General features: G+C 35.9%; 1 protein-coding gene across 1 annotated transcript; it reads left to right on the forward strand.

Moving 5' to 3' along the window:
• The first annotated feature begins 8,757 nt into the window (after positions 1–8,757).
• Positions 8,758–22,926, forward strand: LOC109215685 (serine/threonine-protein kinase EDR1-like). The gene is made up of 15 exons (XM_019379799.1): positions 8,758–9,031; positions 10,594–10,958; positions 11,227–11,430; positions 12,756–12,947; positions 13,169–13,422; positions 14,885–14,980; positions 17,230–17,316; positions 17,924–18,029; positions 19,151–19,439; positions 20,114–20,237; positions 20,362–20,381; positions 20,606–20,762; positions 22,080–22,368; positions 22,481–22,553; positions 22,711–22,926. The coding sequence occupies exons 2-15, from the start codon at positions 10,710–10,712 to the stop codon at positions 22,791–22,793; spliced, it is 2,223 nt and encodes a 740-aa protein (XP_019235344.1). The 5' UTR covers positions 8,758–9,031; positions 10,594–10,709; the 3' UTR covers positions 22,794–22,926.
• Positions 22,927–23,269: the final 343 nt, after the last annotated feature.

A 23,269-nucleotide genomic window follows, 5' to 3' on the forward strand; every position in this document is an offset into this window, starting at 1 on the left:
TCATGGGCTGATATATAGCCAACTTGTCCAAAGGCGTCATAATTCGAAGGCATCATCCTCATAGTCGGAAGACACCATACCATGGCTTGAGGACCTCCCAATCTTGCACATCATTATTCAAAGGCATCATGGTTCGGAGGCACCATCTTCATGGCCCGAGAACGTCATTTCATGGCCTGCGAATCCCTTACCGCATAATTCATGGCCCGGGACATCATGGTCTAAGGACGTCATCCTCACCGTCCAAAGACAAACTTCATGGTCCAAAGGAAATTTGCATCATGTTTAAGTTTACGCAATAATCTATAAATACTTGCATGCAATCATATTCTGAGTTTGCAGGTAATCCAAGAAGCAACCGTTCTCCTAACGGGAGCAACCTTCGCTCCGGTTTCCATTCAACGTTCATATCCCTCAAATAATTTCAAACATAACCGATCATCGTCCGTTACCCATTCTCATCCGACATCTATTCAAGTATCCACAACTATTTTCAAATCCCGATCCATCCTGTCCAGAATATTTTTTTTGTTCTTACAATAACTCCATCGGCTTATTCCACCGCTGGATCTAGAACTACACAAGGCCTGATTCCTGTAAGACCAGGGATATGTAGGCAGCTCAGAAACCAGAGTGCGGCCTATATCTTTCAAATCACCCCATTCGGTCAAAATCGGTCATCATTTCTTTACCCGACAACTCTATCATCCTTCCCGGGTAAAGAGGGACAGTTGTTGATACCCAATTTTTCCCTCATATATTTTAAATATACATATATGCTTTCAAAAGAGTGCATATGCATCATCATTTGATTCATAAACACATACAAGTATTTTTCCAAATTTTTCCATAATTTTGAAGATTTTAAATCAATTTATTCTCATATTTTATTAAATAAACAATCATTAATTGCATCACAAATAATTTTATGATGATTTTATCATCTAACTTCATCATTTATATCCATATTAAGTTTTAAATATTTTTGGTGCATTTATTATAATTACACTTGCATTTTTAAGGCTAAAATTGCACATTTTGCAATAATAGCCCATATACACTTGTAACTACTTTATTTATGCAAAAATAACTTTTATATTTTATAGTGTTGAACAATTGTTGCTAACCATTTTTATGTACAAATAATATTTTTACTATTTTATTTATCATTTTTACAAACTATTTTTATTAATTAAAAATGGGTATTTAATTAATAGCCCTAAATTCCTCCTATTTTCGGACCTAGAATACCCAAACCAGCCCAAATTACCCAGCCCAACACCTAAAATGCCTAACCCAATAACCCCAACCCAAAACCAATGACCCAATTACCCCAACCCGGTCGCGACCCAATTAACCAACTCGCCCTGCTCACTTATTAAATCATGGTCGTTGATCTCCTAAGATCAACGGCCCCTGTTAACCTACCCCTTTTAATACTAACCCCCAAACCCTAATTCCCCCACTTCCTCTCACCCGCCGTCACCAAACTCTCTCAACTCCCTCCCTTCTAAAGAACCCTAACCCTACACGTCACACCCCAAATCCCCTCTCCTAATCCCTCTTCAAATGGGATTTCCTTCCTATTTGCTTACCATATCTGTATATTTTCGCTACTGGTTGATTCTCTATGGTATCACTTAGTACTTGCCTAAATATGGCAAGTACTACTACTCCGATTCTGTCCATTTCTTGAATCTGGATGACATTCTGTCTACACGCGTTTATTCTACACCGTGTGAGTACGATTCTGTCTATATTTTGATGATTCTGACTTACCCTAAAACTATCTTCAAAACGAACCAAAATTGGTTCGAGTCCTCGATTTTGGGTGTTTTCTTGTCTATATTCATCCTATCATGTGTGAGTTTGATTTTCCTTGTTTAGATTCTGCTGATTTCTTTTAACTTGCCTTAAGAGTTAGAATTTTTAGATCTTGTTTGCTTAATTGTTTTGACTCACTGATTGTGGTGCTATTTGTGTCTCTATTCATCTTTGTGTGTGAATATTCTGTCAATATTTTGTTTTCCTAAAATTAGGGTTTGCTTATTTCCTTTTCTCTAAATCCGATTTTATTTGATTCTGCATGATGATACTTTCTTATTTGTGTTTGATATACACTTTTCCTTATTTATTTGCTCGATCTCTGTCACTATATAAACCCCTCCCCTTTCCCCTTTAGGATAAATCGAGAATCACCGTAATCTCATTGATAAACTTAAGATTTGGCTTTGTGCTCTCTTTACTATCTCGTTCTATCTCTGGTTTTTGCCAGCTGAAAGCCAAGGCCAACTATTCTGGGTTCTCGACTATTGTGATGTTATTCTTGCTTTCTCGCCTAATTGGTGAGTTACTGTACCTTTGTTATTTTATTCTTATGCATCTGTGACCTGTGTCTATGATCCAGTGTGTTTAAAGTTTATTTTTCGAGCATGCTTTTGTCAATTCCATGCTTGTTCGAGTCCCTTTAGTTCTCTAATTACCACTGTTAGTTCTGAGACTGTTAGTTTGAATAATATGAATCCTCTTAAGTGTTTAGCTTAATACCTTCTAATTTGTTTCTTGTATGCAGTCTTACTAATTTTGCACTTGTCATGAACTTTTAGCAATCTCTTATGGTAACACTAGAATATCTATAAGTTCACCTGCTCTAAGTTTGTCTTGATATGTTTGATCAGTGCTGAGTCCTTTTCTGTCACTTATGTGCCTTGATAATGTGTTCTCTAGCATGTCTTTAATCCATACTCTTTCAAGTAATTGATTAACTCTAGGGTACTTATCAGATTTATGTTTTCCTGCCATGTTTGATTACTATTTGTGAGTAAGCACAACTTGTCCTTAATACCAGCATGTACACTTCGCCTAATTAGACCTTTCAAGCTTTAACTCATTAAGTACTATGCATGAAGAACTTTGCAAATCTTGCCAACTTATTTTTCTTAGATCTTTCAATGTAATTCTGTCTATCTGTTCAAGTCTTGCTACCCTGCGTTCTGAACTCTGTTATGTTGTCTTCCTAAAATCAAGTAGGTCTTTTAATCTGGCCCTTAGCCACTGCCTCCTTTTATGTGCTTCTTATGCTGTCCTGAATTCCCATTCTTAGGTCCTTTAGGTTCTGTCCTTGACTTCCCCAGTGTGAGCACTGCTCGGGGTCCAGGTGAGACCCTTGTGAACTCTGACATACTGGGGTTTGGTTCCAAATCTCCTTTGAATTGAGCATTTGTTCTCTAGTGTGAGCACTACCTTGGGTTCTCAAAGCCCTTGGGAACTCTGACACACTAGAGATTTGGGTTCTGTGTGCTATGGGTGAATCATTCACCACTGGTTATTGTGTATCTATGAAAATAAGCCTTGGAGATGTTATGGGTTGAAGGCCTGGATTGTCCAGGTGTATTTGGGCCTGTTGTAGGCTCTCTATAGTTTTATTAATTCTGTAATACATTCATTAACCTGGTCTGTAATAATTTTGTAATAACAATTCTGGGGTATTTAGTAAAATTGGGAAGGGTTTCTTATTTTCATTTGCAAAGTCGGGTAGAAATCCTGCCTATAGGGTCTTTATTTGTGCTGTTGATTCTGCTTATAAATTCCATATTATGTTGCTGTTAGGGGTGTTCATAAAAACCAGAAAAACCAAACCAAACCGACCAAAAAACCCGATACTTTTTGGCTTGGTTTGGTTTGGTTTTGAATTTTAAAACCGATCAAATTTGGTTGGTTTGGTTTAATCAGAAAAACCGAAAAAACTAAAAAAAACTGAACCAAACCGACTATAGGAGTAGCTATTTTAAATTTATTATTACACCTATATATATGTATATTTTTATATAAAGTTTTAAAATTTTTATGGTAAATGTTAATAGTTTGCCACTTTTAGTATAGTTCTTTACCTTTACATTCTAGTTTGATTGGTAGTTTTCTTTTGTTAAGTGTAAGAATCCATTTCGTGTTAAAAATAATATATTTTTAATTGAGTCCTTAAATTATTTATCACTATTTGATTCAATTATTATCAATATATCTTGGTAAATAATAGATTTTTCAAAGGGCAATTGATTTGATAGTGTTACGTTGAAAATATGATCGCGGGAGTATGTGTTTGGTAGTGTATGTCTTATATTTAAGAAAATACCGACAAATAACCGAAAAAACCGAAAAATCGACAAAATCCGACATAAACCGAATCGAGAAAAAACCGACTTAATTGGTTTGGTTTGGTTCTAATATTTGAAAAACCGACTTACTTGGTTTGGTTTCTTTTTAGGGAATAACCGATCCAAACCGAACCATGAACACCCCTAGTTGCTGTATGTTAGAAATCCTGCCTATAGGTTCTATATTCTATTTATATGCTAGAAATCCTGCCTATAGGACTAACGCTGTGATCTGTTAGAAATCCTGCCTTTAGGTGTATCAATTTGTCCAGTAATTATGTGTTAGCAACCATGCCCATAGGGCCAATACTTGGCTTATGTGTGCAAATTCTTGCTTGTATACTGGTTAATTCTAGAAATCATGCCTATAGGGTTAAAATCAGTTCAATTCTAGAAATCATGGCTATAGGGTTAAAATCAGTTCACTTGTAGAAATCATGCCTCTAGGGTTAAAATCAGTTCAATTATAGAAATCATGCCTATAGGATTCAATTAAATGATTCTGAATGTGCTTCTGTGGTTATCACTGTCAATCACCTAGACAACTGCCAATAGGATTAAACAAATAACTCTGACCATATTCCGGTGACTTGCTATTATTGTATAAAACGCCCAGATATTGCGCTAAGATAAACTCAGTAGGCAAATATATGGGTAGGTTCTAATACCCGCATTCAGAAACCAATTGTATACGATTGCCTACTTGTTTAATCACCTAGATATCCTGCCTATAGGACTCTACAATTACTAAAACCTGCTAATCAGTCTGCATGCATTTGTTATTTGTATGTGGAGGCTAATTTGAGCCCATATCTGTCTTTATTTGAAATGTCCTAATTGTTTTGTATCTCGCCTAGTATTTTACAATTTTGAGCAACTTAGGTCGAGTCTAGAACCATCCTAAATAGAGGTCCCAATGCCTCCAGGGCCATAGGTAAGGGACGGGTAGTGCACGCATAGGACACGAGTTAGAACTGATTAGAGCGCTTTAGGTAAAAAAAACTCAAAGATAGTAATCAGGTAGCAGGAGATGATAGTTTGTGCCCGCTGAATAATATGAGTAACACCCTCGTCTCGGGGGAGTTATGAAGTATTATTTCTGTTGCACGGGGTGATCCTATAGGCTAAACAACTTAGGACCCCCCATCCCTATTAAATATTTCCCTTGCTTTCTTTAGACTAATTCACATAAGTTAAGTTCAGCCGGTACCCACCGTTGTGGACATCGAGGGGTGCCTAATACCTTCCCCTCAAGGTAATTTGAGCCCTTACCCGATCTCTGGTGATGCAAACTGGTATAATCCGAGTTATTTGCTATAGGTGCCCTAACGCACCTTAATCCGTTAGGTGGAGACTCTCTTAACCAATTCCTTTTCCCTTCTCTCAAAAGGAGTTGTCAAATGTCGAAACCCGCTTTCGCGAGAAAAAGGGGCGCGACACACGCCAGTAGTGAACGCAGTCATGTGATCTCGAGGCTCAATTGTTCCATCATATTTGGGAATATCAGGCATTTTAAACTTTTTAGGAAATGGTAAAGGTGACGCACCTGGCTTCTAGGGTTGTTGTGAATACTTGTCAATATCTACCCCTTTGATTACGGGTGGTATACCTAGTATATGCTCTACACGATCGTTCTGTTCCTTCAGCTATTTCTACAAATATAGCACTAAACTTTGTAAATTAGAATTATTTGGAGTACCTGACCTTCCATCACGAGATTCATTAGGATTTCCTCCAGTTTCAGAATTATCAAGCCCTGAACGTGGGTTCTCCAAAGTTGCTGAATTAACTGGTGAAAGAGTTTGCACCGCATTGGGTAATCCTCTAACAAAAGCTTGTAGCACTCTATTCATGTGCTCCGCAATCAATTATTTTAGAGCGTCTTGCTCCACAGCTTGGTCGTTTCCCTGCTGATCATCAGCGCGAGAAGTGAACCTTTGAGATGAACCTTCACGTGACTGAGGAGGGGATCTCGTAGGTATGTGGTGTGGTGGAGTTGCACCTTGTTGGTTCAACTGGTTTTTGTCGTTGACGGTAGACATATTTGATTGTTAATGATTGGAAAGTGAATACATTATCAGATTCTTGACAACGGAACTAATTTATTTAACCAAAAATAGATTTCTCGGTCAAAGTCATTATCTAGAAGAAATCGGGTTACTAATAACCAAGATTTACTTCACTTTCCTAACGATTTTGGAAGAATAGATCAAAGAATAAAAATAATTGATAGAGAAAATAAGAAATGAACTAATAATCACTCCCAAAAATTAAGGCTTAAAGCTTGGAGAATAAAGCAAAGAATACCATTATGGATTTCAATAATAATTGTTACTTGCCATTACAAATGAGATTTCAATCCTTATATAGGAGCATACAATTATAACGGTTGCCTTACATAATTTGGTCTCACTAATAGTATTAATGTATTGATTGCCCGTTCCATGTTTAACGGTAACAGAAAGATTTTTGACTAAAGATTTCTTGTAACTGTACCAATTTTCCTTCCTTATTTATATCGGGTTCGTGTATCTTCCCTTCTTTGCAGCCTTTATTCATTCTGTTCTTGTTTCTCCTTTTACAACTGTCAGGTCCGGTTCTTTCCTCAGTATACCCCGAGGGTGTTTCTCCCGTGCCTTTTTTTTGCATTCTTTAATTCATGTAATTAAGAATGCCACTTGTCCTTACATTCTTTCATATCTCTTAATTCTTTTCCACTACACATAATATTTTCTGCAAAGAATTCATTCCCTTTCATTAGTAATTCACAAATTAACACACTTTCATTGATATATACCTTCTGGTGGGTTTTGGATGTGTTTAATTAATATATTAAATACTTAAAAGAGGGTGAATGGGAATAAATACTTAAAAGAGGGTGAATGGGAAATGGAGGGAAATAAAATTTTTGAGTGAAATTTTAAGTTCCCCCCTTGGCAAATGGGCATTGTCCCATATTGGAAGAGGAAGAGGTTTTTTATGGGTATATAAGCAATTGCTCTTCTTCTAGCTCTTAAAGAGTTGAGAAGAAGGCAATCCTCGCGCCGTCGTCGTCGTCGCTCGCTCGGCTCGGCTTCGGCTTCGGCTTCGGTACTGTTAATAGTAAAATATTAACAGAAATGTTATTAAATATTTGTTTTAGTAACAAAATATTAATATTAAATATTAATATTAAATCCAATTCGTTTTTCTGTTTTGGTAACAGAAAAGTAACTACCCTCTTCAATTTTCCCTCTTTATTATTGAGTAAATGGCCATTTATGTAATGGCATTTATGCTGTGGGCGTTTTGCATAAACAGCCATTCTGAAGAGTTGCACCTCTTCAGATTTCAGCCTAACTTTGGCTATAAATACAACACTATTCTGCTCAGAATTTCACTACGATTTTCTGAGTTTCTTCTCCTTCTTCTGCATACTTTTAGCATCAAACAAAGCAAAAAGTAAGTGTGATTTGCTACCGAACTTTGTGTTCGCTGAAACACTGGGGTTTGAAGTACCACTACACCAGTGTGTAATTCGTTCTATCCTGGGAGGAAATAATCCATAACCTTGGGTACTAGGAGGGGATTAAATTCCTTAAGGAAACACTGTGAATTCAGTGGCTCGAATTGGTTTTATGTCATTTCTGTTTATGTTCATTTCTGTTTATACTCATTTATATTTTCAGAATTATTTTACAAATACAGTCTACTAACACCTTCATCGATGGAAGTTGTACCACATTCATCATAACGAACAACAGCTTTCACTTACAAATTGTTGCTTTTATATATTCTGCAGAACAGAGATATACAAGCCTGCAATTTGATATGCAAGTATAAATTGAAAACTAAAATTCAGAACGCGGTATCTTGAAGTTTTGAACTAAAAACTGAAATTCAGGATACAATATTTTGAAGTTTTAAACTGAAAAATTAAAGTTCTGGACACAGTATCCCTAAAGCTTAAATTGAAAAGACTAAATTTCAAGACACTAAAGTTAAAAATTTTGAATTGAAAAGTGAACTTATTGACACAATTTCGGAAGTTTTGAACTAAGATTTTGAACTTAGGGAAAGATTGTCTTAAAAGTTTTGAATTGAACAATAATTGAACTTATGAACACAATATCTTGAAGTTTTGAATTGAAAACTGAACTTTATGACACATTGTAGTAAGTTCTAAACTAAAAAACTGAACTTCGGGACATCCTGAACTAAAAAAAAAATTTAGGATACATTGTCGTTGTAGCTCGAGAAAGCGAAGAAGAAGCAATATTTGCCCACTTTTTTAAAGTTGTGGCTAAACTCCAAAATAATTTACAATCACATAATAAAACTTAAACAATGGTCCTAAAAGTGGCTACTTGGTGTCATTTTTTATATGTGGAATATTCAAATTTTGAGAGTAAAACAAGTTTTTTTTTCTTCATGATTCTTTTATATGACTTTTAAATATTATAAATTGTTAATTATTATGACTTATAGTACTTTTACATAATTTTATAAATTTTTATTTAAAAACTATAAAAATTGGCGGTTAATTTACTAATTTGGGACAATGGGAGTAAAATTAAAAATGGGACCCAAAATAACAATTATAACAATAGAAATAATGGGATTGAATCCCTGACCGTTATAACGAGACCCCAAAAGGGGAAGAAGTGAAGTAGAAGAAGAGTAGCGGAAGTTGCCATTGCCAAATCCTCGATCCCCACGGACCCCTTCTCTCAAATCACATATAAGTACTATTTTTATAATTCTGCAGATTCAGATTCAGAAAAATAAATAAAGAAAATAAATAAACAAACGAATACAAATGCAAAGTCAAAGCGTCATTCAGATTCAGATGGTATGATTTCAAGAGCCATTCAACAGTTCTCTTCCTTCAATCTTAGGTAATAAAAATCCTGCAGCGTTTTCATATAAATAATTTTCTTAGTTTCTTTTATTTTGCATTACCGTTTTATTTATTGTAATTAGATTTTACAAGTTTTTGGATTAGTGAAATTGAGTATAATGTTATGTAGATTTTGGTTATGGGAATTAGTATGACTGTCATTGCCAAATACTTATCTGATCAAGTTTAAGCTATTTGGTGAGATTCATAGTTAATGTTTCTGTATAACTGTGGGCTAATTAGTGACACCATTGTTGAGGTTATAGATTTGGATGAATTGGTGATTTAGGAAGAGAAGGGTGATACTGTAATTCTTTTTTTTATTTATAAAAAGGGTGATACTGTAATTTGGCATGTCCTCCAAATCTTTCCAAAGCTGAGTTCTTTTCTATTGGATTAGTTGTGTCAGAGGAGAATTTGTCTTTTTGTTATTGGATATATTGCACGAGTCATTTTATTTTATATAGATGTATTGTATATTTTATTTTATATTGCCAATATTTGGATGGAGCAGTTCTGAGTTTCCCTTGATGGCCATTCTGGGTGAGGGATGGGTCGAAGTCATTTTTCTATTCAGGAAATGCAGTATTAGAGTCAAAACCTTTTAGTATATTGCTTGGCTTATCCTTACAGATTATGAATTTAGGGTGGTTTTTTGCTGAAGTTCGTCTTGTGGAATGAGAGGAAGGAAAGGGTGTATATATCAGATATGTACAAATTCATAATAATTTAAAGAGCTTAACCTGCCTTGTCATGGACACGGACACGCATGCTCCCAGTCCAGTTATCTTTCCATGTGAAAATATCAGGACCCTTCCATTGGAATGACCACATCAATTGCTTCAGTTTTAATAGAACTCTAGGTAACATGAAGTTGTGGGGACAGAAAGCGCACACTCTAAATAAATCACATTTCAGTTGCTGGAATCTGTAAGCAAATGTTGATGCCCTTTTAGTCCAGTATCTGGTTTTGGATGTTGATCTCGTTCAACAGAGGATTGCAAGTGCTATGCCGAAATAGCCAGAATCTGGAGGTTATCCAAATATGAACAACAACAACAACAACTATGCCTCAATCCCAAACAAGTTGGGATCGGCGATGTGGCTCACGCTCACTATTTTGATATCTCTACTGGTATCTTATGTAGTCTGGAAAGCCAGAGTCAACGTGAAAGAGGAAACAAAAAACCTACCCAACACATTCAGTTTATTAACTGCTTTGATTGGTGACTCTTGGGCCATGTTTTCTATTAGTTTATCCCCATTATCAGGCTATGATTTTGGATGTCTCTATCTTATTTTTTTCTTGCATTAGAAGATATTGTCAATGATTCACTTATTTGTTGCTAAAATAGGTATGATATTGGATTACGAAAACTAGACTCTGAAACAAATTCCACCCCTTTGATTCAGCCTCTTCTTAGTGAATAGTAAGTTTTATTAAATGTGAGAGCAATAGACACCAAATCAAGTTCTAGTACGGATCTTTTCGAAAAAACAAGGTGTGCATTCCATTCACTATGAAATTAATTACATGTTGTGGGTCATCCTTTTTTCCAGGAGATCTCATAGAGCTCGTCTGAAATTTTGCTTTGAGATATTGGCTTCGTGTACAGTTATTATTTATGGGTTCACAATCTGCTGAACATGAAATAGAATTTTGAGTCTTTGAGGAGATGGAGAAGAGAGGAAATGATATGCAGTCAGCAGAGGTTCTGCCTTCCGATGCTCCTTGGTGGCCTGCAGATATTTCTGACAAAATACAGTTGATCACTCTGGATTCTTCAGAAGATAAAACAAACTCTACTATATTGAGCAGCAAGCAGGAGCCAGAGGGTTTAGCATCAAAGAGAGCGTCTCAGATTCTGTGGGACACGGGGGAACTTGCAGAGCCAATTCCTGATGGTTTCTACTTTGTTATTCCAGTGAGTATAACATAATTTTGTGTGGACTAGGGTAATCCTTCGCTAGGATGATTTCTCTCCAGAAGAGAGGTCATTATACTCGTAAAATTGGAATATGGCAAGGCGAGGAATTGAATGATGTGTTTTTAGTGCAGCACACTAGTTTTTCCTTTTTCTTCTTGTGTCTAGTCTGTTGCTAATATGACATTCTGAATATGTACCTTTTGTTTGCTTTGCTTCTTTTCTGGATGGAATTGCGTTGAAATATTGTTCTCTTGAATTTTTGTAGGAACGAAGATTCAAGGAGCATTTTGATACTATTCCATCTTTGGATGACCTTTATGCTTTGGAGGCAGAGGGTCTTCGGCCTAATGTTATTCTTGTCAATCCGCATAAAGATAAGAAGCTTTTCATGTTAAAACAGCTGACCCTCACTTTAGTGAAAGGATTGCGTTCTACTCCAGCTGTAGTGGTGAAGAAGATTGCAGGGTTGGTGCGTCATCTATTATCGTGCTGTCTATACTGGCATTTAGTTTCTGACAGATTGTTGTTTCAGTTTTGTTTTCTACATCATCTTTTGCTTCTCGGTATACATGTAGTGTGTTATGTTTATGCTGGAATCTATGCATATTTAATATATCAGACACAGTACGTAGTGCTTTTTGGTTTGTATTTCCAGGTATTAACTATCAAATGAATAAGAGATTTGAATCTACTATTATAATGGTCTTAAAGCTGGCCAATAATGTTGCTGATTCTGTTGTTGCTTATAATGGTGCACAAGTATATTGTACATCAGAAAGTATATCAGGAAATCTTGAAGAGTACAGAACTTTGGGAAATGAACTTACCTGAGTTGCTAACATTAGGCCATCCCCTTGAAAACTCACCCAATGTTCACCTATGAGGTTGTCCCTTTGTAGGTCCAAGGGAAGCTGCTAGTTGTCCGCTGCAAGTCCCATGGCCCCGTTAATGTGCTCTCCTCGTCCATCTGGGATACTCTATATACTCGTGGTTGAGGGGTACTAATGTGTAGCCTAGATTGCTCCTCTTAGAACATGATCCACATAGTTCGTTTTCTCTTGATCTTATCACATAAGTCATTTTCTTGTTCTCCAACCTCTGAAATACGCTAGTGAGGTAACCCCCCACCCCCAGTCAAAAGGTATACCAGTGCTGAATTCTGATACAGTAAACCAAATCCAGCATAGCCTCAACAGGTTTTCTGCTCCCCTCTACAAAAGGCTTCTGTCTTCAGCTTAACAAGGCCAGAATATCTCTCTTTGGATCACCGACAAGACATGGGAGAAGATCCCTCTTCTTCCCTCCCTTTCGCATCATTATTATGCTTCTGCTGAGAAAGGAAGGATTACTTCACCTTTTCATTGACCAAAATAACCAGAAGTCTAATGAAAACCTAATGCCTAATATTCTTAGATTTAGGAGAAGGCAACGGTAACTTCTTCTTTCATTTTCCAGTAGCTTCAGAAAACATAATGCATAAATAAGATTAAGCTGTAACCAGAATGGATGTATAATATCTATTATATTTTTCAGGGTTGAAAAAGAATCTGAAATTACGTAACCATTTTCCTTTAGATACAAATAAAAGTTTCTCAATTGGAAGAGTTCAACAAATTTAAAAGTTCTCAATAAAGTTTTTCTAAGAAAGTATATAATTTCCATGTCTTCTTGAATTCTTTTTGAAAAGTTTTCAATTATTTTCTTGACTTAACTGCAGGCTTTAGTTAGCCAAAAAATATTTGTTTTCCCAAGATTGTGTAGTTTTTGAGTCTGACAACATATCACTATTGGTAGGTTTGTGATTTTTATAAGCATCCAAAGTACAAGTCAACTCATGTGAGTGGTACACTTGAGGAGGTCTCACATGCTTTGGGTAGTCAAGGAATCCATATGCTCTGCCAAATAAAGGACGGGTCCTGTCATTCTCGAGCAATCTTATTCAAAGTTCTTGCAGATACTGTGGGCCTGGAGTGCAAGCTGATTGTGGTGAGCTCCTTATTTCTCTTCAACAGGATTTGATGTTAGTCTGCTTCCAGTATTTGGAAAAGAGATTCATTTCCATCTTTTGTGTCTTAAGTAAATTGCATATTTGAGTTGGCTTATCAAGCTTCCAGTCAATGCGCAATCATTCTGGAGATTTCTCTTCTTCTTCCCACCCCCATTTTTTTCTTTCAATTCCCTCGGTTTTATCTTCATCTTACTATTAGGGTTTCCCAAGAGGAGGAGCGCTGGAGCGCACAGATTCGTCTAAGCACATCTGTGTGACAGTCATTCTGGATTCGGTGGAACTACTTGTTGACCTTATGCATTATCCCGGAAAGCTGTTTCCCTGTTCAACAAAGCAGCGAAATCGCTCTCATTTCTTTGGTGAGAGTGATTCTATAGAAACTGATTCATATAACTCACCGATGGATCCCATTAGCCCTACCTGTTTCAGTTCCGACTATAGTGGCACTGGAAGGTAAGGATATAAAGCTATGGGTAGGTAAATTGGCATGATGTTCGTTTAGAAGTCATTATTTTTTATCCTTTCCTTTCAAACTAATTGTTCTGGGTGACCTGGCATGATAGTTACATTATTTTATATTAGTTGGAAAGACTGGGGACTAAAAGTTAGATGTTTTTCTGATGGTGGTGAAAATTAAAGAAGTGTTATATGGGCACTGTCTAAATTTTTTTGTTATTCCTCAGTCCAGAAAGATAGTTATAGTGCTATCTCAGTTGTCGACTTCTGCTTAAAGTAAGTTTTTGATACTATATTTTTCTCTATTATATTATCCACGAGCTGTTACGAATTTATAGTATGGCAATGATATTGATGTTGGAAGTTGGAAAGGCTCCCAAATAACTATGTAACTAAGAGAGTTATAGGATTGTAATTTTACGTATGAATATAGTCTGACTTCTCAATTCGTCACTGCTGGCTCGTCTCCAAATCTCAAATGGTCAAGGAGCTCCATCTCCAGTGACCTTACAGGCAGATGCTCGTCCTTGAAAAGGTGGGTGCCTGTGCTCCCTACGCACCACATTTGTCTCTCCGTTGCCGGTACATGCATTGGAGCGACAACTTTCCAGAAGAATAACCAAAATGTTGTCTGAATAGGCATGATTCCTTCAGAGCGGTCATCGGAAAGATGGGCGGAGACACCGTGTCAGTCACCAGAAATAGGTGCTGTATCGCTAGAACAATCACTTGAGAGAGGCCCAGTGCTATCGAAATTATGACCTAAGAGGAAAGAATATTAAACAATGGAAAGACATAAAATTTTGCATGGTTAGACTCATGCCTCCTACTGGTAAGTAAAAGATACTTAATCCCTACCAAGATCGTAGAGGCACTGAAACACGTGAAGGAGAAATGAGATTTTTTTAATTGTGGTTAACAACATATAAGAGAGCTTTTATCTAGAAGTTTGAGCTACTGAAATAAGGAGAGAATCCTAATTCTAGTGATTTTAAATTACTATGACACAATCATTAGAATATTTTATACAATTCACTTTAAGGATTCTCTTGATTTTCAATAGATAAAAAGAGAATCTACAACAATACTCAATTTGAGATCTTGTGGTATCATTTATTACCATCAGAATCACTTGACTGCCCTAAGTTGGCTTTCATGTCTAAGTTATTTACCATAAATATATCGATCGTACAAACATAGTTCTATTTCGTACTCTTTGTGATTTGTCAGAATTGCTGTTAATTTTTTGTTTGCAAGTGTCAACATCTTCTCAGATCTTATCGTACATCTGTTGCAAATTGGTAAAAAAACAGATAGGTTTATTTCTTATCGCAGGATATCTAAACATTTTCTAATTTTGTTTTAAGGCAATCTTTGTTACTTAGCAGTTTCATAAGTTTACGTTGGTATTAGTGTATCTGGTTTCTCTTGATCCTTTAACTTGAAATCCTTTTTCCAGTCCAGAGCATCCTCTCTTCCGAGGACCTGGGAGATCCATTCTTGGTGGTCGCGCACTTTCTTTCAAGGACTGCACCTATGATGTTACTTCTTCAAGGTTCAAAACTCTACATTTCTTGTATCTCTAGATTAAAGGTTATCTGAAATTTCCATGTTTGAAGGGAACATATATTCCCTTTGCCATTCAACGGGTTCGAGCTGGAGTCTGCTAGTTGGTCTTACAGATCTGGACCTGATGAAATTATCAGTATCCAGCTCTGTTTCAATCTAAATGGTTGGAATAATTAGTGAAGTAGCTCAAGAAACAATTGCATTAAAAGAGCTTTCACTTTTATTTATCTTTCCGTTTTAGTTAGATCTTATCTTTTAGTTGGAGATACGGAATGTTTTCTTACTTTTTTAGCTAGACATAGAGTTCTTTTAGTTTCAAAAGGTCTATTTCTTCTAAATTCTTAACCTATAACTAGAACCCTTATTAATTTGTTTGGAGACTCCAATTATATTTGATAAATTGATTTGGTATTACAATTTTTCGCTCAATTCCTTTCTTCCTGCTCACTTCTTTCTTCTTTCCTTCTCTCTTTTCTGTCTATCTTTCTATTTCTCCTTTCATTCAATCTTTCTCCCTTTCTTTCTGTCTCTCTTTCTCCCATTTCTCATTTCTCCCTCTTGCCTTTTTCTCTCTTCCTTGTTGGCGTTACATTGATTTTGTTTCAGAGCCTTCCCTTTTTCTCTTTTTTGGTAATACATCAATTTGATATCAGAACTAAGGATTGATTCATCAAACGACTGTACTCTTTAGCACCCATCATTATAATTCCTGGCATTAGTTGATGGCTATGTTCTTCCTCTTCGGTTAGTGTTTTAAAAACATCCTTTGGGAGTTGCACTAACAGTCTCACTCGTCGAGATCAAGCTTACTTCAATTTGTGGAGAATTATGTAGCTTAACAAATGAAAGATTGCACTATCTGTATCTTTGATTTCTAAGTGTCTTTATGCTTTGGTTGAAAATAAAGTCTTATTTATATTACAGATAATTTTATTTTTTAGTTAAATATAAGGTCTTATTTTACTAGTTAAAGATAGAGTTTTAGCAATTTCAAGAGTTCTAATTTGTTCTAAACTCCTTATCCTACCACCCTTATGTGCTTTGTTTTTTTGAATTGATTTGGTTAAATTTTCTCTCTATCCCTACTTCCTTCTCTATTATTTCCCTCTTTATCTTACTTCTCTCTCTTTTTTTCTCTCATTCAATCTCTCTCTCTCTCTCTCTCTCTCTCTCTCTTCTCTTCTCTTCTCTTCTCTTCTCTTCTCTTCTCTCTTTTTCCTTTCTCATTTCTCCCCCTATTTAGGTGCTACATCAATTTAGTATCAAAGCCTTCCTTTCCTTTTGGTACTACTCTATTAGTCCGTAATGTTATTAATCTTGTGTCTGTCTATCTGTTATTTATCTCTTTCGTTATCCTTTCTCCACTTTGAAGATCAAACATCTAATAAGCTATCAACTATCAAATATAGCATTTTGCTTTCTAAGTCGTATGATCCGGCTTTAGAGTAGTACTTTTTAATCTCTGATTCTCTATTGAGTCAAATTGGTCACGATTATAAGGTAGCTTCCTTGGTAGCGTAATTTTTTCAACCAAACAAATCATACTTGAACTGAGAAGTAATATGCATGCATGATTTGTGAATTGTTGTATTGACAGGCATAGCTGTTTTAGATTTCCCCTGTGAAGTAGGAGGTCTCGTATGTTCTTGAGGTGTTTTGTTATGGTGAATTGGCTGCATTATGTATCTAAAAGGTGCCTTAAGCACTTCAGGAAAAGATATAGGTTCTTATTTTCAGGTTTCTATTTGCCTGGTTGCATAATGTATTCCACCAGACAGATCATGTTTGAAACTAGAATTGATATGTAGGTACGACCCATTGACAGGTTCATATGTATTTGAGGTGTGTTGTTGTAGTTAATAGGCTGCATCAACGTTTATGAAAGGTTACCTTATTTTTTTGCTACATTGAACGGTTACCTTATACACTTGAGGTTCTTGCTCTTGAACTGTGTGAAGAGTATAAAGATTTGCTTCTCATCCATCATCCCTGATCTCTGAAATACTTTCTCTGTTCTTTCTTGGGGAAGTACAAAGACGATCCGATGTTATATTCCTTCTTAAAAAGTAATCCAATGTTCTTATTCCGCAGAGGATAAGTTGTTAACTTTATGCTTTCTTTGCTGTTATGTTTCTCCTGTCTCTCCCGGGAGGAGTAGCAGAAGCTCTCTGGAAATGTTGTCTGCATCTCACGGCTTAGCATCATGACATGACGCATGAATTCAACTGACTGCAGGTCTGCTGGTGCATCACCTTTACACACTCGTAGAAGAAGACGAAGATCCATTAGCATGATTCCGGAGATTGGTGATGACATTGTAAGGTTGACCATGTGCCTTCTCCTCATTCATCTTCCTTCTTTCATTCTCTTTTTCTTTTTTCGTTCCAGCAAATTGTTTAGTTTTAGTTCACTTTCTTAAAAGAAAAAACAAATTTTAATACTTCTTAACTTCAAATGAGTATTCAGTAGCTATTATATGTTGCTACACAACTTATGTGGATTAATAGTGAAGTGCTAATTTTTCAAAATGAGGTTGTAACTTGATCGAATTGTTTTAACATCTTGTATTTCCAACATGATCTGTACAAGTATTCTTGAAAACTCATGAAAAAACGTGACTAAACACTCAATTTGAATAACTTGAGAAGTGACAAGGTTACAAACTGATTGTTGGCTTTAAAAGAGAAAATCTGACAACCACCTTAATCGCTGCTTTATTAGTTAGTTTTGGCACCACCGGTAAATGCTTATCATAGAATCTTCTAGCAAATTTTATAAGTGAAGAAGAACAGATGCAGCTCTCATTTGGCTGGATGAGTCTATCCAGTTCTATTCTTATGCGAGAGATATATATACAATACTTATTTCTTTATAGGTTACACCAACTTTCTGAATATTTTTGTAAGAATCTGTCTGACCTTGAATGTAGGGTTGTTCGGGAAATGAATGCATCTATGAAGAAAAATCATCTTTCAGGGGGACAAGCAACATTTGATTTGTCTACAAGGAAAATGGAAGATAATTCTGGGAATCAAGTAAGTGTTTGTTTTCTTGAACTCTTTGTTAAAAGAGGATACGTAGGTATCTAGCTTCTTTTTTAGCCTTATCTGCAAAAAATTGCTACCAAGAACCTTTTGTGTGACAACTCCAAAAGTTGGAAGTGGTTATCCAGACATTTTAAATTTTAATTAGGTAAGATATGTTTTTGATTGAACATATTTTCCATAATTAACAAAAGGAGAGTAAAATCTGATTGGACTAATTCTTTGTTTGGGTGGATCTGAGCCAGATGCTTATCTGTTGCTAATAGGATTAGTTTTTGATCTCTTATTTGTTGAAAAGATGGTATAGATATATGAGAGCTAGTACAATTACTTCCCCTTGGATGCAGTCCAATCTACATTAAGCTTAAACTGGGTCTAATCTGGTCCCGGGAATCCAGTTCACAAATCTACCTAAATGTTATTTCATAATAAACAGAAGTTCTTACTATATCCAATTTTCTGATTGCAACTGAAGTTACTTATCAGTTTTACCTTTGAGAGGTATTAATTGGTCATCAAGGACAAAATGCGTCTATGCTTCTTATATGAGCTTAAAGGGTGACTAAGAGTTTGAGGCATAGTAGTAATAACTTGGATATCCCAGGTTCAAATCCCGACTAGAACATTAAGTGTGCGCCCATCTGCTCTAATCTTGATGGGTAGGATTACCCAGCACTTGTGTTTGCTTGGTCTAGTCGGTAGCTTGGTAGATTAGTTGAGTTGCGCCGAACCTGACAAGACACCATCACCATAAAAGGAAAAAAGAAAAAGCTTGAACATGCTGAGGAAATGTGCTTATGTATTTCTTTTAAGTTCTTATTCCTAACATGTTTCAGCATATCCACTTCAACTTCCAGGAAGCAAAGCCGTGCATGTTAAATATTTGTTCTAAGTGTGTTTAATTGGGGATATTGCTTACAATAATTTATGCTTCATACATTTTGCATTATTCTTCTTATAGCTACTTTCAACTGGTTTTCTAACTTGGTAGACCGTGTTTTCTAGGCTTGTTAACTTAAAAGTTAGTGAGACAGTTAGATTAATTGATAGAATCAGAGCCACAGAATTTGCTTAACTCAATGATGACATTAATCATATTCACTACTTTCCAGGTGCTGAATTTCCATCCAGATGACCTAAATACACGAAATGGTGAAAAAGGTCAAGCACAGCATTTTCATGGAAAGTGTTTGGCATCTGACAAAGCAATCTCCCTGCCTTCATCCCCGCACCGGACCTATGGTAGAGGCAATGCAGCAGGAATTTTTGGCAGTCCTGATATGATGTCAAGATTGGAAAAAGTGATAGAATCTTCAAGGATCCTCAACAAACCATTGTTACCATTTGATGAATGGAACATTGATTTCTCTGAAATCACCATTGGAGCACGTGTTGGAATTGGTATACGTTATTCTTTTACACTACAATATGACAACTAAATAACCATATGAAGTTTGATGCTCCACATGCTTATTGAGTTGCACATTCACTAGGAATTAAATTAAATGCTCTCCTATGGGTGGGCAAACAGGTAGTTTTATCAGTGGAGATTGTCGGTTTTGCATGTTATGGACCATCTGCATTTTTTTTTTCTCTTGCTGTTCTCTTTTCTTTTAACACAGATATTTATGATTTACCAATAGGTGCCTAGTCCCCTTCAAAGATCTATAACATTGTCATTCTTCTTCATCAAGTGACATAGTTACATTTTCAACCGGTGTGGGTTGTGGTGGACTATTAATTATTACGCTAATAGTAGGTTCTAAAAGGTAGTTTAACTTGCCAGTAACGTCTCTGAAGAATAGAAAACATGAAATGAAGGTGATTCTTAAAAGGGAAATGCACCATTTAATATGTAAACATCACCTGTATGCCTTGCTGCCATCTACTCAATATGCTATAAATGCATGACTTACTGTTTCGTTAGGGTTGACAACACATGCTAGTCATTGATCGTGATTGAACCATTTAATGCCAAAAGTTTATTCATTTTAGCTGTACAGTGTAATGAATGTTTGTTCAGTTTTTGTTGATCTCATGTCTTAATCTAGCTGATTGATTGTTATGGCCTGAAGGGTTTTTTGGAGAAGTCTTTCGCTGTATTTGGAATGGAACAGAGGTTGCAGTTAAGGTTTTCCTAGAACAAGACTTGAGTGAAGAAAACATTGAAGATTTTGCCAATGAAATATCCATCCTGAGGTAAGTTGTATTTAGAAAATCATTTTCGTTCTTTATACCTCAGGAACCTCCTATAAAGTAGAAACCAGATCAAACATACTTATTTAGCTTAGCATAACCCTGTTTTTCTTTTCTCTTTCTGCAGCCGCATTCGCCACCCAAATGGTAACTTTCCTGCTTTTCCCTGAATCTATATTTGTTGTGATACTGCTTGTATCTACTTCATTGAATATGCTAGTAAAAGATGTAGAAGGCACTTGATCCTTGAGATTCTACGGGATCTATGAAATACATTTTCAGTTTTTATCCTATGTTACCAAAATTCCAAAAATACATTTTGATGGAGAAAAATTGCTGTTGTTGTTTGCCGAACACATTTTTCCTTTCAGTAATCTTGTTCCTCGGTGCTTGCACAACTCCCCCTCGTTTATCCGTGATTACCGAATTCATGGAGATGGGATCCCTGTATCATCTGATCCATGTAAGTGGACAGAAGAATAACCTCAGCTGGCAAAGGAGATTGAAAATGCTTTGCGATATATGCAGGTATTTCCAACATCAACTCTGTTACTTAGGTTCCTTTTCATAATTCTTCTCTTGCAAGTTAATTTTTTATTTCAACTACTTGTTCTTTGAATATCTTTTTGAGGGGTTCGCAAGTTTTGGCATAAAGCCTAGAAATGTTATACATTTTGTCTGATAAAGGCTACTGTCCATACGACTGGGTTCATGCCATTGCACTTTTTTGTTGAAATATGGAAGATCATTCCAATAACTTCCTTCAGTTAGATGCTCTTTGGAATTTCATGTGGCTTTTGAGAAGTTGTAAATGAGTTCAGTTAAGATCCTAAGACTTTCCATTTTTATTTTTAAACCTCAGTTTAGAGCTATATATTATTCTTAAAATTAGTAAAACCATAACCTGTATGAGCTTGGGAAACTTGTGCACAATTGTGTACCACTGCATGAATTTTCTTCATAGCTTATACTAGATCCTGTGGGTTACATGAGTAAATCATTCTACCAATGAATGTTTAGTGAATCTACTCATGCTGTTATCATTTATCTAATCAATGAAAGAAATAGTAGTAGTAGTATAGTTTTATTCAATAAAATACTCCCCTTGAATACAAGTTTGATAGTTCCAATTTGTACCGCTGAATGAAGAAGGGAGTAACAGGACCCTCAATGGTACTGGTGTCATCCCAGTTGTCGAGCCTGTTGTGTATTTTTTCCTAAATCCAACTTCCATTGTCTACTGTAAACTCCGTGCCTTGGAGAAACTCTATGCTTAAAAAATTTCAAAACTAAATGAATCTTATAGTGGTTGTTAATTTTGAAGTAGTAAAGCTAGCTATATAAGTTCATGACTATCTAATATAACAAGAAATGGAGTGGAAACTGATTATCACCCCGTGGAATTAGTCGAGGTGCGTGGAAACTGGCCCGGACGCCACGGTTAAAAAAAAATGAAAATGAAAGCCATTCTCATGGATTTTTTAGTGGACGCAAACAGGAGCATTCAATAGGCATTAAGCATAAAGGGAAAAGATATACACACACATAAGTTTCTAAACTTATGTCCAATCAGTTTACTTATCATGTCGCCTGGATCAAAAGGACAGTAAACAGTCAATCAGGAAAAACCCACTTTGCTAATTGAATATTGTAGTACATACCAGAAATTGTACTCTTATACAACATATTGCATATACTTCCCAGAAAAGAGAAAAGCATTAGTAGGATTTAGTAGCTTGGGGACTCGAGGTGTTTTTTTTTCTTTTTCGGTTTGCGCTATAGTTATGGTAAATCTATTTTCTGCTTTGTAGTTATCTTTACATCTGCTTTTCTGTGATCATTTAGGGGGCTGCTGTGTATACATAGGATGAAAATCGTGCATCGTGATCTAAAGAGTGGAAACTGCCTTGTAAATAAACACTACAAAGTCAAGATCTGTGATTTTGGACTGTCGCGGTTACTGATTTCGACGCCCATGCAAGATTCTTCCTCAGCAGGTACACCAGAATGGATGGCCCCAGAGCTTATTCGTAATGAACCTTTCACCGAAAAATGCGACATTTTTAGTCTTGGGGTCATAATATGGGAACTATACACCCTAAAAAAACCATGGGAAGGTGTTCCATCTATCCAGGTAAATTCTATATGATCTTTCTTGTCTGCTCCTAGTGAATAAAACAGAAGAGAACTAAACTTCCTTTCATCTTCAAGTGCAATATTTATATAGTGGAAATTCACAAATTCAGGTCGTATACGCTGTTGCTAATGATGGGAAACGGCTAGAAATTCCTGAAGGTCCTCTAGGAAAGCTAATTTCAGGTATTTTGCTTTATAATATCTTACTCTACGTTACAGACGCACTATTATATTTCGATGGATATAATGTTATTTTAGATTTATCGGCATAATTTAACCTGTTATAGCAGGTTACCTGATAGTGTAAAACTTCCTTTTTTTTTTCCTAATTGTGTTGTAGATTGCTGGGCAGAACCAGATGAACGGCCTAGTTGTGAGGAAATCTTATCACGGCTACAAGAATGTAGGCCTTCTGCCAGTTGATTCTTTGCATTCTAGGTAGATGCTAGAACGAGGATTAATTATTCAATAAAGACTGTATATATAATCAATTTCTTTCTGTAAAAGTAATGTTCATAAATTTTGACTAATAGTCTCTTTGGCCAAGTTTCTAAAATCAGCTTATTTTAAGAAGTGCTTTTCTCAAAAGTACTTTTTAAAAAGGTGCTTTTGGTGAGAAGTAGTTGTGATTGGTAATTAATTGAAAAGTACTTTGAGTCAGTAATTAGTGTTTNTGTATTTTTTCTCAAAAGTGCTTCTCAGAAAAGTGATTTTGGAGAGAAGTTACTTTTTTTCTGCTTCTTAAAAACTGCTTGTGCTTCTCCTCAAAAGCACTTTTTTTCCTTCAAAAATCTTGGCCAAATACCTCATTTTTTGGCTAAAAGTGCTTTTGGCGCAAAAAAAAGCTTGGCCAAACACGCTATAAACTTCTTTCTTATAGTTCTCCTTATTATTCTTTT

The sequence above is a fragment of the Nicotiana attenuata genome, unplaced genomic scaffold, assembly GCF_001879085.1.
Source record: "Nicotiana attenuata strain UT unplaced genomic scaffold, NIATTr2, whole genome shotgun sequence".
NCBI lineage: Eukaryota > Viridiplantae > Streptophyta > Magnoliopsida > Solanales > Solanaceae > Nicotiana > Nicotiana attenuata.

Excerpts from the sequence above, each read along its gene's own strand:
- LOC109215685 (XM_019379799.1), top strand. The coding sequence starts at position 10,710 with ATGGAGAAGAGAGGAAATGATATGCAGTCAGCAGAGGTTCTGCCTTCC. Across the intron at positions 20,238-20,361 it reads AATGAAATATCCATCCTGAG|CCGCATTCGCCACCCAAATG; the intron begins GTAAGTTGTATT and ends CTCTTTCTGCAG. Across the intron at positions 22,554-22,710 it reads TCTAGGAAAGCTAATTTCAG|ATTGCTGGGCAGAACCAGAT; the intron begins GTATTTTGCTTT and ends ATTGTGTTGTAG.